This window comes from Bombina bombina, chromosome 5, assembly GCF_027579735.1.
Source record: "Bombina bombina isolate aBomBom1 chromosome 5, aBomBom1.pri, whole genome shotgun sequence".
Taxonomy (NCBI): Eukaryota; Metazoa; Chordata; class Amphibia; order Anura; family Bombinatoridae; genus Bombina; species Bombina bombina.
The window spans coordinates 412,065,340-412,087,005 of NC_069503.1; the positions used below are offsets into that span (position 1 = coordinate 412,065,340).

General features: G+C 37.3%; 1 protein-coding gene across 1 annotated transcript in view; it reads left to right on the plus strand.

The window, feature by feature from the left end:
- Positions 1 to 21,666, plus strand: part of RBMS3 (RNA binding motif single stranded interacting protein 3) — a 1,116,133-nt gene that overhangs the window by 1,013,138 nt on the left and 81,329 nt on the right. The window contains exon 10 of the mRNA XM_053714248.1: positions 3,808 to 3,858. Coding sequence (XP_053570223.1) covers positions 3,808 to 3,858 — 51 coding nt within the window. The remainder of the gene's footprint in view (positions 1 to 3,807; positions 3,859 to 21,666) is intronic.

Sequence of the window (21,666 nt, forward strand, 5' to 3'; positions counted from 1 at the left end):
GGGATTGGGTGGGTTTTAGAGTAGGGTTGGGTGTGTGGGTGGTGGGTTTTAATGTTGGGGGGTATTGTACTTTTTTTTACAGGTAAAAGAGCTGATTACTTTGGGGCAATGCCCCGCAAAAGGCCCTTTTAAGGGCTATTTGTAATTTAGTATAGTGTAGGGATTTTTTTTTATTTTGGGGGGCTTTTTTATTTTATTAGGGGGATTAGATTAGGTGTAATTAGTTTTAAAAAAACTGTAATTATTTTATTATTTTCTGTAATTTAGTGTTTTGTTTTTTTCGTATGTTAGATAATTGTATTTAATTGTTTTTAATTGTAGTTAATTTAGAGAATTAATTTAATTATAGTGTAGTGTGTAATTGTAACTTAGGTTAGGTTTTATTTTACAGGTAATTTTTTTCTTTATTTTAACTAGGCAGCTATTAAATAGTTAATAACTATTTAATAACTATTCTACCTAGTTAAAATAAATACAAAGTTGCCTGTAAAATAAAAATAAATCCTAAGATAGCTACAATGTAACTATTAGTTATATTGTAGCTAGCTTAGGGTTTATTTTAGAGGTAAGTATTTAGTTTTAAATAGGAATAATTTAGTTAATTGTAGTTATTTTATTTAGATTTATTTAAATTATATTTAAGTTAGGGGGGTGTTAGGGTTAGGGTTAGACTTAGATTTAGGGGTTAATAACTTTAAAATAGTGGTGGCGACGTTGGGGGCAGCAGATTAGGGGTTAATAAATATAGGTAGGTGGCAGCAGTGTTAGGGATGCAGATAAGGGGTTAATAAAATTTAACTAGTGTTTGCGATGCATGAGTGCGGTGGTTTAGGGGTTAATATATTTATTATAGTGGCGGCGATGTCCGGTTCGGCAGATTAGGGGTTAAAAAAATTATTTTAGTGTTTGCGATGTGGGAGGGCCTCGGTTTAGGGGTTAATAGGTAGTTTATGGGTGTTAGTGTACTTTTTAGCACTTTAGTTAAGAGTTTTATGCTACAGCGTTGTAGTGTAAAACTCTTAACTACTGACTTTTAAATGCGGTACCAGTCTTGACAGGAGAGGGTCTATCGCTCACTTTTTGGACTCGTAATACCGGCGCTATGCAAGTCCCATTGAAAACATAGGATACGCAATTGATTTGTGGTATTTTCGAGTCTGGCCAAAAAAGTGAGCGGTGAGCCTGTCATTTCAAGACTCGTAATACCAGGGGGCGTTAAAAAGCAGAGTTGGGACCTCTCAATGCTGCTTTTTAAGGCTGACGCAAGACTCGGAATCTAGCCGTGAGGTTGTATAGCATTTCTTAGACATTAGGTGTAGGTATCATGATATCTGGGATTCTTTCTACTAATGGCAAACATGACAGAGATTCAGATTTTTTTTCTTACGTTGGGCTAGATTACAAATGGCAAAACTATTTAGTGCTTCTGCTTTGGCGTAAACTTCACTAAAAGTAAGCTTTTTACAAGTTGTAAGTAAAAAAGTGCTAACCTTTCTCCCTTGGACTTCACTGAATCGCAAAAAGATAACACTGTTACTCGTGCGCAAACCTGATTGCTTTTAATTAACGGCAAAATTACAAGTTGTGCACTAAACCGGCTGTGTAAATAACGCAAAAAAATTAGCGGTATCGCACTTTCCAAAGCGCTGCCAATACAAGTTACTGAAAAGGCTTCTTTTGTTGTGCGGTATTGTGTGATAAGCCCCATACCGCACAAAAACCAAGGCCTGACTTGACATGCTCGTGCACGTTTCCCCCCATAGACATCAATGGAGAGAAAGGGTTAGAAAAAAACTAACACCTGCACCCGGTTAATTGTATTTCTTAAAGTAAAAGAGCGGTTAAACTTAGGGCAATGCCCTACAAAGGCCCCTTTTAATGGCTATTTGTAGCTTAGTGTTGGCTATGTGGGTGGGAGGCAGATTAGGGGTTAATAGGTTTAATATAGTATTTGCGATGCAGGGGGATGGCGGTTTAGGAATTAATAGTGTAGTTTATGGGTGTTAGTGTACTTTGTAACATTTTAGTTCTGAGTTTTGTGAAACATTTTTTTTTCACAAAATCTATAACTACTGGTCTCAGATAGCGTAATGGATCGCGGCGGTATAAGCTATAACGCTAGCGTTATAGCTGGACCGCATAACCTGTAATACAGACGCAATGAAAATTCTGCACTCAAAAGTCATTTTTTGAGTGCGGAATGGAGAGTTGCGTAAAGGCTAAAACTATAGCCATACCGCCGCCACTTGTAATATGGGAGACCTGCATATTCCAATTTTTCAGCGGTATAGCCGTAAGTGAGCTAACCCGACATAAAATATGAATATTTCACACTGCAATGTTCTTCTTATAGAAGAATATGTTCTGTGTAAATAAATATATATATATAAATATATAAACATATATATATATATATATATATATATATATATATATATATATATACATGGATCCAATAATAAGCACTCTCTGGATTTAAACACAGCAAATGTAATAGGCAGTGACGTTTTCGGGGCATTCACCCCTTCCTCAGATTATATATATATATAATTGATGTGTTTTGGTAAAATATACATCTATTTATATATATATATATATATATATATATATATATATATATATATATATATATATATATATATATATATATATATATATATATATAAACAATATCTTTTTTTAAATACATCTTCCTCAATGTGAGGAACATTAAAATGGGAAAACATAAAAACTTTGCACTCGAGTGATAGCGTTCACTTTCAACTTGTAATTCCAGCAGTAAGCACAATGATAAACCCCTTTTCGCTTACGTGCAAATGTTTGAACTCCACTAGTAATCTTGCCCATAGTATTTATAAATTGTAGTTTTAACAGAATGTCAAATGACTTTGAATATAGGAAAGTTGTTTCAAATTTTTAGAAAACAGGGAAAATATTTGTGCAGAGGCTTGAAGTGTATACAACATGTACTTATGGAACCTCAAAATCCTCTGTTAACATTTTATTTTAGATAAATTGGTTTAGAGGTTATTCGGATGCTCAGTAGCATATGACATTTTAATTTAGTCTGAATCCATCTGAAAAGCAGAGAAAATTAAGCTTAGCAGACTAATGGAATGGTTCACAATTTGAAAACACATTATCAGTCTACAAAACAGTTGGTTATTTTCCATTGCGAGTAAATTCATGTTTTTATTATTAAAGGGACAGTCAACACCAAAAATTTTGTTGTTTAAAAAGATAGATAATCCCCCTCATTACCCATTCCCCAGTTTTGCAAACCCAACACTGTTATATTAATACACTTTTTACTTCTGTGACTAACTGGTATCTAAGCATTTTCTGACCGCCCCCCTAATCACATGACTTTTAGTTATTATCTATTGACTTGCATTTTAGCCAATTAGTGCAGTGTCTGCCACTAGCCACGAGCGTGATCACAATGCTATCTATATGGCCTACATGAGCTTGCTCTCCCCTGCTGTGAAAAGTAAATAAAATAGAGGCGGCCTTCAAGGGCTTAGAAATTATCATATGAGCCTTCCTAGGTTTGCTTTCAACTAGAATACCAAGAGAACAAAGCAAAATTGTTGATAAAAGTAAATTGGAAAGCTGTTTAAAAGGTTTTTTTGGACTTGACTGTCCCTTTTATTATATTTTATATATTTTTTGCAATATAAGCGATTTGTAGATTTGTAAATTAATGTTATATATGAAAAGTAAATCTCAATTTTACTAAATAATTATTTTTACACATATTATGTATTAGTTGTATTCTTGTCTTAACAATAGCTTTGTTACTTTTAGGTCCAGAGTACATCATGGATGCCTCACCCATCATATGTTATGCAACCAACGGTAGGTCATGTGCAGAGAGTACACAGATATCCTTTAATAATATTTTATTTGCTAATGATTGATTTAAATTTGGTACTCAAACTTTATTTAAGTTTTTTTTTTTATTTTATTAGTCAAGTTTTCAAAAACATAATATAAATAAATACATTTTACCCAAAAATTGAAATTATCCTGATCTGGTCAGGATGGTAGACAGCCCCTGTTAGTGGCCAATTGGCTGCCAGCAAGCAGGGGGCAGCATTGCACAAGCATTGCTGGTGCAATTCTTGTACAATGTTAAAAGCAGACAGCGCATTCTGTCCGCTCACAGCAAGGTCCAGTGGACTTGATTTATGGTAGCAGGAGCTCAATTGTATATTTAGAGGCACTTTATTTAAATTTTATAGTTTGTTTATTTTATTAGTTAAGTTTTCAAAAACATAATATAAATAAACACATTATACACAAAATGTAAAGAGCACAGAGAAGAAAAAAAAAACTGTTCTCAAATTGGTCTTTCAGCAATAAGAGGTAGAATAATGTAGAATCATGTCCGCTCGACCTTGCATACGCTGTCGGCATTTAACATTGCACAAGCATTTCTAGTCAAATGTTTCTGCAATGCTGCCCCCTGCTCACTGGCGGCCAGGGGGTGTCAATCATCCCGATCGTATTGGATCAGGATGATTTCAGTCTGCCACCTAAAATGTGGAGGAGAAGTTAAGGAGCAGTGGTCTTACGACCGTTGCTTCTTAACTTCCGTTTCTGTGGATCAGAAACTATCTGGGTCGGAAGTAGCATCTGCTGCTTGTTAAATCGACCCTATAGTATCACTTTAGTTTATCCATAAGAACTGTATTCTAATAAACACATAAATTAAACATTTTAATAAATTCTCTGCAGAATATGCCCTGCAGGGATCTTTCTACATGGCCACCCACACCCCTGTCACTCTAACGCCTAATAGACAACTTATATAACCACTCCCACTGAAATGCCATCATCCAATACATTCAGACCTTCCTCTAACACTCTAAGAAACCTGCTAAAATTAACATATGGACGCCACTGACCACCAAACTACCCAAGAACAAAAATAAAATCCTCATCAACCTAAAAAGCCCTAAATGCCCCCCACACTAAAACTCTCCAATCCACTAGAGTATAAAATAAAAACATCATGTGGAACTTAGTTGATTTTTGGTTTTGTTTTCTAAACCATTCCAGGCCATTTAAATAACTACTGTCTGAATCAGTTGTGCAATGATATTTCATCCTTTGAAGAAAGTAAGAGTGAGGGAAAGTGAGAAGGTTAGAAAGAGGGAAGGGAATGAAAGGGGGCAGTGATAGTTGGAAAACAGAGAGATTGGGGGGAAAAGAGGTGGAGTGAGAGGGTGGTAACAGAGTGGAGTACATTTGTATATATGTGTGTGTACATGAGTATATATATATATATATATATATATATATATATATATATTTATTTATTAGTTCTTTTGAAATCCATTGTTGAACGGCATACCAACTTAGACTCAGGAGAATCAGTGCACTACTGGAAGCTAGCTGCTGATGGGTGGATATACATATATATGAATTCAATTGAACAAGTGGTATGTCAAGATTCAATTATGCGCTTATAGATACATTAAAAGATAGTATAAATACATCCCAGTAATGATTTATCAAATTGTATATTGAAGTTGATCCATATATGTTAGACAAAGTATAGCAAAAAAGTAGACAAAAAGCAAGCAGCTGTAAGAACATACAACATTCAATCTAGGCTGGTAAGGTAAGTTTAGTATGTACTGCATTAAGAAGAAAGTAATGAGTGAACGACCACGGCTATAAAAGCAAGCCCAATACTGGTCTAAATACTCTCCATGTAGTGAGTCAATCTTCTATTGGATAACAGCATCTAGTAAGTGAAGTATCAAAAAACTCACCCCCATTTGTAGGTGCCATTGAGTGCCACAGTAAACCATCCGGTAGTGGTTACAAATATTCAAAGCTCTGCATGGCGAATGGACCTATAAGTGACATCATCAGAGTGAGACAAAAGGATTTGCCTCACTCTTGCACAATTAGATAAAGCATAACAAAGTAGTGTCAAGTACTACTGTGATAATAAAATGTAACTTTTATTGATGCTGCATTAAACGTATACCAGCCTTAGTCACATCATAATCAGCAAAAAATTAGGAATACACATTTCATGCTGCTATTGCTACCTCTTCAGGGCTGATTAGCTTACATCTGCGTGATGTTTAAATATCCAGTAGTTAACCATTTAGTTACTTTTTCTAAAAATATTACATCAGATGGACACCATGGGGCCTAGTTATCAAGCCGTCAACCTCAAATACGCTGGAATTCCGCAGCGTATTTGTGGCGAGGCTGATCCGCCTTAGTTATCAAAGGCTAGAGACCGGCAAAAGTAGAATTTTGTGACGTAAGCTTCGATCCGCCGGACTCAGTCCGACACAGATCGATTCTTACGTCACTCCAGATGTTCCGCACACAAGTGCGGCACAATCTGACTACTTTTGCTAGTTATCAAAAAACTAGCAGGTACGCTCGGCACTTTTCCGGCCCAGCGTACCTGTTTTTCAAACCGCCACCCTGGAGGCGGCAGATCCCATAGGAATCAATGGGAGTCTGACCATAGCGAAAGTACAAGTTCGCTGCTGCCAGATATCCCATTGATTCCTATGGGAGCTGTCTACACCTAACACCCTAACATGTACTCCGAGTCTAAACACCACTAATCTGTCCCCCCTACACCGCCGTAACTAAATAAAGTTATTACCCCCTAAATCGCCGCTCCAGGAGCCCACCGCAAGCTACTCTATACATATTAACCCCTAAACCGCCGCTCCCAGACCCCGCCGCAACTATAATAAATGTATTAACCCCTAAACCGCCACTCCCAGAGCCCACCGCCACCTACATTATACCTAGTAACCCCTATCCTGCCCCCCTATACCGCCGCCCTCTATAATAAAGTTATTAACCCCTATCCTGCCGATCCCGCACCTCGCCGCAACTAAATAAATAGTTTAACCCCTAAGCTGCCACTCCTGGACCCTGCCGCAACCTATATTAAATTTATTAACCCCTATCCTGCCCCCCCCTACACTGTCGCCACCTATAATACATTTATTAACCCCTATCCTGCCCCCCACTACACCGCTGCCACTGTAATAAAATTATTAACCCCTAAACCTAAGTCTAACACTAACCCTAACACCCCCCTAACTTAAATATTAATTAAATAAATCTAAATAATATATCTATTATGAACTAAATTAATCCTATTTAAAACTAAATACTTACCTTTAAAATAAACCCTAATATAGCTACAATATAAATAATAATTATATTGTAGCTATCTTAGGGTTTATTTTTATTTTACAGGCAAATTTCAATTTATTTTAACTAGGTACAATAGCTATTAAATAGTTATTAACTATTTAATAGCTTACCTAGCTAAAATAAAGAGAAATTTACCTGTAAAATAAAAACTAACCTAAGTTACAATTACACCTAACACTACACTATACTTTAATAAATTATTCCTATTTAAAACTAAATACTTACCTGTAAAATAAACCCTAAGATAGCTACAATGTAATTAATAATTACATTGTAGCTATTTTAGGAATTATATTTATTTTACAGGTAACTTTGTATTTATTTTAGCTAGTTAGAATAGTTATTAAATAGTTATTAACTATTTAAGAACTACCTAGCTGAAAGAAATACAAAATTACCTGTAAAATAAATCCTAACCTAAGTTACAATTAAACCTAACACTACACTATCATTAAATAAATTAAATAAATTAACTACAAATAACTACAATTAAATACAATTACATAAACTAACTAAAGTACAAAAAAAAGCTAAGTTACAAAAAATAAAAAAATAAGTTACAAACATTTTAAAAATATTACAACAATTTTAAGCTAATTACACCTAATCTAAGCCCCCTAATAAAATAACAAAGCCCCCCTAAATAAAAAAAATTCCCTACCCTATTCTAAATTAAAAAAATTCAAAGCTCTTTTACCTTACCAGCCCTTAAAAGGGCCTTTTGTGGGGGCATGCCCCAAAGAATTCAGCTCTTTTGCCTGTAAAAGAAAAATACAACCCCCCCAACATTAAAACCCACCACCCACATACCCCTAATCTAACCCAACCCCCCCTTAAAATAACCTAACACTAATCCCCTGAATATCATCCTACCTTTAGTCATCTTCACTCAGCCGAGCAGCGATGGAACCGAAGAGGAGATCCGGAGCGGCAGAAGTGATCATCCAAGGGGCGCTGAAGAAATCTTCCATCCGATGAAGTGATCCTCCAGTCGGTGCTGAAGAAGTCTTCCATCCGGGCGATGTCATCTTCCAAGAGGCGCTGAAGAAGTCTTCTATCCGGGCGATGTCATCTTCCAAGCGGGGTCTTCAATCTTCCTCCCGCCGACGCGGAACATCCTTCTTTACCGACGGACTACCGACGAATGAAGGCTCCTCAGGGGATTAGTGTTAGGTTATTTTAAGGGGGGTTTGGGTTAGATTAGGGGTATGTGGGTGGTGGGTTTTAATGTTGGGAGGGTTGTATTTTTCTTTTACAGGCAAAAGGCCCTTTTAAGGGCTGGTAAGGTAAAAGAGCTTTGAACTTTTTTAATTTAGAATAGGGTAGGGCATTTTTTATTTTGGGGGGCTTTGTTATTTTATTACGGGGCTTAGATTAGGTGTAATTAGCTTAAAATTGTTGTAATATTTTTAAAATGTTTGTAACTTATTTTTTTTATTTTTTGTAACTTAGCTTTTTTTTGTACTTTAGTTAGTTTATGTAATTGTATTTAATTGTAGTTATTTGTAGTTAATTTATTTAATTCATTTAATGATAGTGTAGTGTTAGGTTTAATTGTAACTTAGGTTAGGATTTATTTTACAGGTACATTTTTCTTTATTTTAGCTAGGTAAGCTATTAAATAGTTAATAACTATTGAATAGCTATTGCACCTAGTTAAAATAAATTGAAAGATGCCTGTAAAATAAAAATAAATCCTAAGATAGCTACAATATAATTATTATTTATATTGTAGCTATATTAGGGTTTATTTTAAAGGTAAGTATTTAGTTTTAAATAGGATTAATTTAGTTCATAATAGAAATATTATTTAGATTTATATAATTACGGCTAGATTTGGAGTTTTGTCGGTAACGACCCGAAAAACTAACGCCCGCGTTTTACTGGCCGCATCATAAAAATAACTCTGGTATCGAGAGTCCACATAAAGGCTGCGTTAGGCTCCAAAAAAGGAGCGTAGAGCATTTTTAACGCAGCTTCAACTCTCGATACCAGAGTTGCTTACGGATGCGGCCAGCCTCAAAAACGTGCTCGTGCACGATTCTCCCATAGGAAACAATGGGGCTGTTTGAGCTGAAAAAAAACCTAACACATGCAAAAAAGCTGCGTTCAGCTCCTAACGCAGCCCCATTGTTTGCTATGCGGTAACACTTCCGACGTCTGCACTTAACACTCTAACATGTACCCCGAGTCTAAACACCCCTAACCTTACACTTATTAACCCCTAATCTGCCGCCCCCGCTATCGCTGACCCCTGCATATTATTATTAACCCCTAATCTGCCGCTCCGTAAACCGCCGCTACTTACATTATCCCTATGTACCCCTAATCTGCTGCCCTAAACATCGCCGACCCCTATATTATATTTATTAACCCCTAATCTGCCCCCCACAACGTCGCCTCCACCTGCCTACACTTATTAACCCCTAATCTGCCGACCGAACCGCACCGCTATCATTATAAAGTTATTAACCCCTAATCCGCCTCACTAACCCTATCATAAATAGTATTAACCCCTAATCTGCCCTCCCTAACATCGCCAACACCTAACTTCAATTATTAACCCCTAATCTGCCGACCGAATCTCGCCGCTATTCTAATAAATGTATTAACCCCTAAAGCTAAGTCTAACCCTAATACTAACACCCCCCCTAAATTAAATATAATTTAAATCTAACGAAATTAATTAACTCTTATTAAATAAATTATTCCTATTTAAAGCTAAATACTTACCTGTAAAATAAATCCTAATATAGCTACAATATAAATTATATTTATATTATAGCTATTTTAGGATTTATATTTATTTTACAGGTAACTTTGTATTTATTTTAACCAGGTACAATAGCTATTAAATAGTTAAGAACTATTTAATAGCTAAAATAGTTAAAATAATTACAAATTTACCTGTAAAAGAAATCCTAACCTAAGTTACAAATAAACCTAACACTAGACTATCAATAAATTAATTAAATAAACTACCTACAATTACCTACAATTAACCTAACACTACACTATCAATAAATTAATTAAATACAATTGCTACAAAGAAATACAATTAAATAAACTAGCTAAAGCACAAAAAATAAAAAAGAACTAAGTTACAAAAAATAAAAAAATATCTACAAACATAAGAAAAATATTACAAGAATTTTAAACTAATTACACTTACTCTAAGCCCCCTAATAAAACAACAAAGCCCCCCAAAATAAAAAATGCCCTACCCTATTCTAAATTACTAAAGTTAAAAGCTCTTTTACCTTACCAGCCCTGAACAGGGCCCTTTGCGGGGCATGCCCCAAGAAGTTCAGCTCTTTTGCCTGTAAAAAAAACCCATACAATACCCCCCCCCCAACATTACAACCCACCACCCACATACCCCTAATCTAACCCAAACCCCCCTTAAATAAACCTAACACTAAGCCCCTGAAGATCATCCTACCTTGTCTTCACCTCACCAGGTATCACCGATCCGTCCTGGCTCCAAAATCTTCATCCAACCCAAGCGGGGGTTGGCGATCCATCATCCGGTGCCTGAAGAGGTCCAGAAGAGGCTCCAAAGTCTTCATCCTATCCGGGAAGAAGAGGCGATCCGGACCGGCAACCATCTTGATCCAAGCGGCATCTTCTATCTTCATCTGATGACGACCGGCTCCATCCTGAAGACCTCCACCGCGGACCCATCTTCTTCCGGCGACGTCCAACTGCAGAATGACGGTTCCTTTAAGGGACGTCATCCAAGTTGGTGTCCCTCGAATTCCGATTGGCTGATAGGATTCTATCAGCCAATCGGAATTAAGGTAGGAATATTCTGATTGGCTGATGGAATCAGCCAATCAGAATCAAGTTCAATCCGATTGGCTGATCCAATCAGCCAATCAGATTGAGCTCGCATTCTATTGGCTGATCGGAACAGCCAATAGAATGCGAGCTCAATCTGATTGGCTGATTGGATCAGCCAATCGGATTGAACTTGATTCTGATTGGCTGATTCCATCAGCCAATCAGAATATTCCTACCTTAATTCCGATTGGCTGATAGAATCCTATCAGCCAATCGGAATTCGAGGGACACCAACTTGGATGACGTCCCTTAAAGGAACCGTCATTCTGCAGTTGGACGTCGCCGGAAGAAGATGGGTCCGCGGTGGAGGTCTTCAGGATGGAGCCGGTCGTCATCGGATGAAGATAGAAGATGCCGCTTGGATCAAGATGGTTGCCGGTCCGGATCGCCTCTTCTTCCCGGATAGGATGAAGACTTTGGAGCCTCTTCTGGACCTCTTCAGGCACCGGATGATGGATCGCCAACCCCCGCTTGGGTTGAATGAAGATTTTGGAGCCAGGACGGATCGGTGATACCTGGTGAGGTGAGGACAAGGTAGGATGATCTTCAGGGGCTTAGTGTTAGGTTTATTTAATGGGGGTTTGGGTTAGATTAGGGGTATGTGGGTGGTGGGTTGTAATGTTGGGGGGGGTATTGTATGTTTTTTTTTTACAGGCAAAAGAGCTGAACTTCTTGGGGCATGCCCCGCAAAGGGCCCTGTTCAGGGCTGGTAAGGTAAAAGAGCTTTTAACTTTAGTAATTTAGAATAGGGTAGGGCATTTTTTATTTTGGGGGGCTTTGTTGTTTTATTAGGGGGCTTAGAGTAGGTGTAATTAGTTTAAAATTGTTGTAATATTTTTCTTATGTTTGTAGATATTTTTTTATTTTTTGTAACTTAGTTCTTTTTTATTTTTTGTACTTTAGCTAGTTTATTTAATTGTATTTCTTTGTAGCAATTGTATTTAATTAATTTATTGATAGTGTAGTGTTAGGTTAATTGTAGGTAATTGTAGGTAGTTTATTTAATTAATTTATTGTTTATTTGTAACTTAGGTTAGGATTTCTTTTACAGGTAAATTTGTAATTATTTTAACTATTTTAGCTATTAAATAGTTCTTAACTATTTAATAGCTATTGTACCTGGTTAAAATAAATACAAAGTTACCTGTAAAATAAATATAAATCCTAAAATAGCTATAATATAAATATAATTTATATTGTAGCTATATTAGGATTTATTTTACAGGTAAGTATTTAGCTTTAAATAGGAATAATTTATTTAATAAGAGTTAATTTATTTAGTTAGATTTAAATTATATTTAACTTAGGGGGGTGTTAGTGTTAGGGTTAGACTTGAGCTCCGGTCGGCAGATTAGGGGTTAATAATTGAAGTTAGGTGTTGGCGATGTTAGGGAGGGCAGATTAGGGGTTAATACTATTTATTATAGGGTTAGTGAGGAGGATTAGGGGTTAATAACTTTATTATAGTAGCGCTCAGGTCCGCTCGGCAGATTAGGGGTTAATAAGTGTAGGTAGCTGGCGGAGACGTTGTGGGGGGCAGATTAGGGGTTAATAAATATAATACAGGGGTCGGCGGTGTTAGGGGCAGCAGATTAGGGGTACATAGGGATAATGTAGCTGGCGGCGGCGTGCGGACGGCAGATTAGGGGTTAATAAGTGTAGGTAGCTGGCGGCGACGTTGTGGGGGGCAGATTAGGGGTTAATAAATATAATACAGGGGTCGGCGGTGTTAGGGGCAGCAGATTAGGGGTACATAAGGATAACGTAGGTGGCGGTCGGCAGATTAGGGGTTAAAAAAATTTAATCGAGTGGCGGCGATGTGGGGGGACCTCGGTTTAGGGGTACATAGGTAGTTTATGGGTGTTAGTGTACTTTAGAGTACAGTAGTTAAGAGCTTTATGAACCGGCGTTAGCCCAGAAAGCTCTTAACTACTGACTTTTTTCCTGCGGCTGGAGTTTTGTCGTTAGATGTCTAACGCTCACTTCAGAAACGACTCTAAATACCGGAGTTAGGAAGATCCCATTGAAAAGATAGGATACGCAATTGACGTAAGGGGATCTGCGGTATGGAAAAGTTGCGGCTGAAAAGTGAGCGTTAGACCCTATTTTGAGTGACTCTAAATACCGGCGGTAGCCTAAAACCAGCGTTAGGAGCCTCTAATGCTGGTTTTCACGGCTACCGCCAAACTCCAAATCTAGGTCATAATATTTAAGTTAGGGGGGTGTTAGGTTTAGTGTTAGACTTAGGTTTAGGGGTTAATAATTTTATTACAGTGGTGGCGGTGTAGTGGGGGGCAGGATTGGGGTTAATAAATTTATTATAGGTGGCGACGGTGTAGGGGGGCAGGATAGGGGTTAATAAATTTAATATAGGTTGCTGCAGGGTCAGGGAGCGGCGGTTTAGGGGTTAAACTATTTATTTAGTTGCAGCAAGGTGTGGGATCAGCAGGATAGGGGTTAATAACTTTATTATTGAGGGCGACGGTATAGGGGGGGCAGGATAGGGGTTACTAGGTATAAAGTAGGTGCCAGCGGTGTCCGGGAGCAGCGGTTTTGGGGTTAATATATTTATAAGAGTTGCGGCGGGGTCTAGGAGCGGCGATTTAAGGGTTAATACATTTATAAGAGTTGCGGCGGGGTCTAGGAGTGGCGGTTTAGGGGTTAGTAACTTTATTTAGTTGCGGGAGGCTCCGGGGGCGCCGGTATAGGGGGTAGAACAGTATAGTATACTGTAGTGTGGGTGCTTAGTGACAGGCTAGCAAGAAAGCTGTCAAAAAGCCGAAGAGCAGCGAGATCGGATGAGTGATAACTCTCACAGTCCGCTGCTCATCGCTCCGTACTTGGTGCGCGGATTTTTGACAGCTTTTTTGATAACTTAGGCAAATTTTTGCAGGTCCGCAGCGGCGATGTGAGGTGAGCTTAGGCGGGCGTATTGGGCCGGCGAAGGCAGGAAAAGTAGACACGTTGATAACTACCCCCCCATGTATCTTAATTATTAAGATATATATAACATGTACTAATATAAAAACAGTATCTAAAAATATACCCTGACGCGTTTCAAAGGCTTGTAGTTTTCCTTCTTCTTCAGAGGGGTGTATATATTTTTTATATACTGTTTTTATATTAGTACATGTTATATAATCTCTGTTTAGCTACTTTGAAACTGAGATACCACTTTGAACTTATTTGCCTGTTTTGGCGATTATATATATAAATTTGTGTTGAAATCAACCCGGGTTGTTAATAAGACTCACAGAAGTCCAGATTTCTTTGTTCCGGTAAATTATGTCCCAAACCAAAAATATCATACATCAAATGTATATTTGTAATCCAAGTAAGAAAGAACTTTAATGCAGGCACCGCACTATGCCAAGTAAATCACACAGGTAATAACCTTTCATATGCCGTATTTGTAACCAGCTTGAATGACAGTCACTGTTTTTAAGGATAATCTTAAACCTTCAGTATCACACATCAGTATGAGAGAAACATTGCTTCCATGTTACCTTTTCAGCATAAGAAAAACATTGCTTCCATATTACCTTTACCGTGAGCGGCCATAGTGCAGCAGTTCGTTACCTGCTTGTTTCACCTTCTCAGGCTATTCGGTTTACCGAACCGGACCAGATATAGAGTCACCGGATAAATTCTCCTCTCCATCAAAGAAGGCTCTTTAAGTGCTCTGCACGCCTTCGTGTTAGCAATAAGAGATGCAATACTTCTGGTGCAGGGAGACTTCTCAGCGGTCCTCAGCTGATTGCACCGCTGTGGACAAAAAAGCTACGCGTGTTTCACCCGTGCTTCCTACGGGCTTCTTCCGGTTGTGTGTAATTGGAGTATTCTCTCCATTAGTTTTAAACAGAATGTTCTACCTCCTTTTCATTTAGAATCTATCACAAAGCCCTCTGGTGAAATATTCTACTTTATTTTAACAGTGCAATGTTGCTTAAAGTAAACAATCTTTTAACTTTCATTATCACAATCATGAGTTGTATTAACTATGGCCTAGATTTAGAGTTGGGCGGTAGCCATCAAAACCAGCGTTAGAGGCTCCTAACGCTGGTTTTTACCGCCCTCTGGTATTTGGAGCCAGTCATTAAAGGGTCTAACGCTCACTTTCCAGCCGTGACTTTTCCATATCGCAGATCCCCTTACGTCAATTGCGTATCCTATCTTTTCAATGGGATCTTTCTAACGCCGGTATTTAGAGTCATGTCTGAAGTGAGCGTTAGAAATCTAACGACAAAACTCCAGCCGCAGAAGAAAATCAGTAGTTAAGAGCTTTCTGGGCTAACGCCGGTTTATAAAGCTCTTAACTACTGTGCTCTAAAGTACACTAACACCCATAAACTACCTATGTACCCCTAAACCGAGGTCCCCCCACATCGCCGCCACTCTATTAAAAATTTTTAACCCCTAATCTGCCGACCGCACACCGCTGCCACCTACATTATCCCTATGAACCCCTAATCTGCTGCCCCTAACACCGCCGACCCCTATATTATATTTATTAACCCCTAATCTGCTGCCCCCGCTATCGCTGACCCCTGCATATTATTATTAACCCCTAATCTGCCGCTCCGTACACCGCTGCCACCTACATTATAGCTATGTACCCCTAATCTCCTGCGCCTAACACCGCCGACCCCTATATTATATTTATTAACCACTAATCTGCCCCCCTCAATGTCGCCTCCACCTGCCTACACTTATTAACCCCTAATCTGCCGAGCGGACCGCACCGCTACTATAATAAAGTTATTAACCCCTAATCCGCCTCACTCCCGCCTCAATAACCCTATAATAAATAGTATTAACCCCTAATCTGCCCTCCCTAACATCGCCGACACCTAACTTCAATTATTAACCCCTAATCTGCCGATCGGAGCTCACCGCTACTCTAATAAATCTTTTAACCCCTAAAGCTAATTCTAACCCTAACCCTAACACCCCCCTAAATTAAATATAATTTTATTCTAACAAAATAAATTAACTCTTATTAAATAAATTATTCCTATTTAAATCTAAATACTTACCTGTAAAATAAACCCTAATATAGCTACAATATAAATAATAATTATATTGTAGCTATTTTAGGATTAATATTTATTTTACAGGCAACTTTGTATTTATTTTAACCAGGTACAATAGCTATTAAATAGTTAATAACTATTTATTAGTTACCTAGCTAAAATAATTACAAAATTACCTGTAAAATAAATCCTAACCTAAGTTACAATTAAACCTAACACTACACTATCAATAAATTAATTAAATAAAATACCTACAATTATCTACAATTAAACCTAACACTACACTATCAATAAATTAATTAAATAAAATACCTACAAATAACTACAATTAAATAAACTAACTAAAGTACAAAAAATAAAAAAGAACTAAGTTAAGAAAAATAAAAAAATATTTACAAACATTAGAAAAATATTAAAACAATTTTAAACTAATTACACCTACTCTAAGCCCCCTAATAAAATAACAAAGCCCCCCAAAATAAAAAAAATGCCCTACCCTATTCTAAATTAAAAAAGTTCAAAGCTCTTTTACCTTACCAGCCCTGAACAGGGCCCTTTGCGGGGCATGCCCCAAAGAATTCAGCTCTTTTGCCTGTAAAAAAAACACATACAATACCCCCCCCAACATTACAACCCACCACCCACATACCCCTAATCTAACCCAAACCCCCCTTAAATAAACCTAACACTAAGCCCCTGAAGATCTTCCTACCTTATCTTCACCATGCCAGGTTCACCGATCCGTCCTCGGAAGTCTTGATCCAAGCCTCGGAAGTGTTGATCCAAGCCCAAGCGGGGGGCTGAAGAGTGACGTCCATCCTCGGGCTGAAGTCTGGATTCAAGTGGCTGCTGAAGAAATCCATCATCGGGCTGAAGTCGGAAGTCCATCATCGGGATGAAGTCTTCTATCAAGCAGCATCTTCAATCTTCTTTCTTCCGGAGCAGAGCCATCTTCTTCCCAGCCGACGCGGATCCATCCTCTTCCAATGACGCCTACTAGCCGAATGACGGTTCCTTTAAATGACGTCATCCAAGATGGCGTCCGTCGAATTCCGATTGGCTGATAGGATTCTATCAGCCAATCGGAATTAAGGTAGGAAAATTGGAATCAGCCAATCAGATTCAAGTTGAATCCGATTGGCTGATCCGATCAGCCAATCAGATTGAGCTCGCATTCTATTGGCTGTTCTGATCAGCCAATAGAATGCGAGCTCAATCTGATTGGCTGATTCCATCAGCCAATCAGAATTTTCCTACCTTAATTCCGATTGGCTGATAGAATCCTATCAGCCAATCGGAATTCGACGGACGCCATCTTGGATGACGTCATTTAAAGGAAACGTGATTTGCAGGTGTTAGTTTTTTTTTCAGCTCAAATGGCCCCATTGTTTTCTATGGGGGAATCCTGCACGAGCACGTTTTTGAAGCTGGCCGCGTCCGTAAGCACCACTGGAATTTAGAGTTGCAGTGGCGTTAAATTATGCTCTACGCTCCCTTTTTGGAGCCTAACGCACTGAAAACCCAGCCATTCTGTGAACTCTAAATACCAGCGGTATTTAAAAGGTGCGGGGGAAAAAAAGCACGCGTAGCTAACGCACCCCTTTGGACGCCAAACTCTAAATCTAGCCGTATGTTTCTATTTTTAAAGGAAACAAGTGTCAATTTACTTGCTGCGAAGATCGAAAAAAAGGGACTGCTAAAAATGTTTTAGAAATTCATTACCACAATACAAAATGCTTTAGAAATACCAATGCTGATACACGTTCAAGTTTGCTGTATATATAAAAAATGTTTATTCTGTCTTATTTGTTACGACATTAACAATTTTATATCATTTGTCCAAATATAAATTCAAAAAATATTATATTTGTATAAGGGAGTATCAAAAATTGATACAATTATATTATAATGATTAATACATCTTCTATAACAATTTTATTATCAACAGAGCTAGCTCTTTAGTCACCCAAAAACCATCCAAAATGTAGCTCTTCATTCAAGCCCAAAGGTTTTAAGCTTTTTAAATTGAATATCCACTTGCTCTCTTTGTGCAGGAGGATTTGATCCAGGTAACCTCCTCTACCCTTTAGGTCAATCAATTCCAGACCCCTAAATTTCAATCTGTTCTTGTTATTTTCATGGCATTCCAAAAAATGCCTTGCCACACTACTTGTTTTGATGCATTTATTTTTAATATCCCTTTTGTGTTCCTTGATCCTTTCTTTGAGCTCCCTATATGTTTTTCCTATATAGTATAGGGGCAATTAAAAGAAACCATATAAATTACACCTTCACTCTTACAGGTAATGTCACCTTTTATAGTGTGAAAGGAACCAAACCTATCACAGAAATTCCTCCCTATTAACATATTTTCACACACTGAACAGTGAGAACATTTATAGTTCCCATGATCCCATCCTTTCTTTTACTTAACCAATTATCTGCATCTTTAGTTTCAAAATGGCTATGTACTAGCAGATCCTTTAAATTTTGTGCTCTCATGTGTCGTTAATGGGACTCCTCCTACAAATGTTCCTATAGATTTATCTATCCATAGTACATGCCAGTGTTTATTCACAACTGCACGGATAGCTTGCCATTTGTTGTTGTATGTTCCTATGAATCTAACTAGAGAGTTATCTTGTACTTTCTCTTTTTCACTGTATAATAATTCATCTCTATTTTTAGTTTTAGTTTTTGCAAAAGCTTTTTTTAAACATGGTTGTGAGTATCCTCTTTGTTTCAATCTGCTTTTGAGAAGTTTTGCTTCAGTATTAAATTGTTCTGGATCCGTGCAGTTTCTTTTATGCCTTAAAAATTGACCATATGTTCCCCCAATTCATTTATAACATTGCCAGGTAAACATACATGAATATATTTTGGATACTGGTAAACTTTGTAATTAACTGTAATGAAATACCACTTTATAGTTTTATTAAACATCTTTTTTTGCAGGGAAAATGAATGGTTGTCTTTAGTGATGCCATTGCCAGACTGTGATTTACTGTGAATTCTCCATGCTGCTATAAAAACCAGGACTTGAATTTTCACACCAGGGGTCAATAACTCAAGAAATATGTGTATTTTCAAACAAATATATCTATTTACCATCTAGGTATGGTGTTTCCTTCAAATATGTATGGCCAGTAAAATAAAATGAAAATGGGGTCTGATAATTTAGTATTTTATAAGCAATGCTCTTTCAGAGCGCTGTGTATCTATTACTGGGACAGAAAGGTCAGAATTTTCTATTTCCTTGTTCTGTTTCATTTAAACGTTGTTATATAAATTCCATTTAAAGATGATAGAAACTGTTCAAATATTACTTCCATTCAAATATTAGCAGAGATTGGCCTTTTATGCTCAATAATATTAGTACACATTGCAAACATAACATTTCTGCTGCCTCAGTTATTTTAGCAAGCACATTTTGTTAAAATAAGGACACATATAAAGTCATTGCCAGGAGATTAGGAAGGATGTCTGACCTTTTAGCATTTTAGCAAATATCATTTAAAAGTAACAAAATCACTTTTATCATTATCATTGGTTTATAACGATGTGAGCAATGTAACAGTAATACTAGATGGATTATCTTCAAGAAAAGAAATATTGTTTTCTATATAACCTTAAAGGGAGATAATTTATGAGTTTATATGTAATGTAAGAAGGTTTAGAGGAAATGTTTATCTTATATCAGAATTATAGATTAAGTTTTATTTATTTATTAATATTTAATTAATATTTTTTTTTTTTACATTTTAATCAAAAGGTTTTATATTGTTCTTGAAATAAATGGTTACATTTTGGCAACTATCTAAATGGCCTATACAGGCTAGATATGGGGGTCAATTTATTAAGGTGTGGACGGACATGATATGCTGTATCGTATCATGTCTGCCGCACATCTTACGCTGTTGGCATTTATCATTACACCAGCAGTTCTTTTGAACAGCTGGTGAAATACCGCCACTGTCAGATTCGCGGCCAGCTAGCAAGGGGGTGTCAATCAACCCGATCATATTCGACCTTAAGACCGCTGCTTCTTAACTTCCGCTTCAGGCGGAACTGAAGCGGAGTGGGTCGGAAGCAGCATCCGCTGCTTCATAAATAGACCTTTAAGAGTTGTGCATTAATGTTTGCAGATTGAAAGTAAACACATTCGCTTGAGCGTTCATCAGGTTAGCGTGACCTGAGAGCTTGCGTAAAGGATAGGGGAAAGAAAGTTGCATTAAACACTACATAAATACACCTAAAAATACAGTTACACTCATATAAACAACATCTGATAAAAGTTATTAAAAAATATATATTAAAAGAAAAAAGGATAAAGGCTAAAAGATATATGGTATAAGGTGTTTGACAAAACAAGGGCTGCAAAGGGCTGTAACATATATATATATATATATATATATATATATATATATATATATATATATATGTGTGTGTATTTATTTATCATTTATTTATTTATAAAGTATTTTATCAGGAAGGATACATTGAGATTTATCTCTTTTTCAAATATGTCCTGGGTCCACAAAACATTGCACTTATACAATAGGGTACAATAAAATAAAAAAACAATAATAATACACAATATATGTAAAACGTAACATAGGTCAGGTAGGAAATATATAATCAACCATGACAGGTGCATTCTGTTTTGAGATATATAGAGAGGGATCACTTAAATGATTTTAGGCTTGTGGAAGGTTTGAAAGTGTGCGGGAGGTTGTTCCATAGTTGTGGTGCTCTGTAGGAAAAGGAGGATCGAGCTGCTTTCTTTTTGTATTGAGGCAAGCTAAATAATATGCTGGTACTGGATCGGAGGTTATAGGAGGTGGGAATAGCCAGGGAGAGCATTTCGCTTAGGTAGGGTGGGAGCTTCCCAGAAAAGCTCTTAAACACAAGGCTGGAAAGATGGAGGGTGCGTCTGGATTCCAGCGATAGCCAGTTTAGTTCTTTTAGCATCTCACAATGGTGAGTCCTGTAATTACATTGTAGCACAAAGTGGCAAAACGAATTATACAATGTATTAAGTTTATTAAGGTGAGTTTGCGATGCAGGTGCATATACTACATCCCCATAATCAATCAGCATTTGTTGTACAATATTTTCCTTTACTGTAGGGTTGAGGCAGGATTTGTTTCTATACAAGGCACCTAGTTTTGGATAAAGTTTAGATGCAAGTTTTTCTATGTAGAGGACAAAAGATAGATTGGGGTCTAACAACATACCCCAAGTATTTGAAAGAGTGGACTGCGGTCAGTGTGCAATTTGATTTGTTTGATTCATAGATGGGAATTTTGTAGTTTGTGTAATTTAGGTCCTGTTCTAAAAATCATTGTGACAGTTTTGTCAGTGTTTAGGAAGAGTTTGTTTTTTGAGATCCACTTTTCTACCTCTGTGAACTGGTCTTGGAGCACTGCTTCAAGCTGCGGTAGATCGGATTTGCTTGCCTAGATTACTGTGTCATCTACGTACATGTGTACAGTTGAGGATTTGCAGACAGGCAGATAATTTATAAATAATGTGAATAGTAGGGGGTTGATAATGGAACCTTGGGGAACACCACACA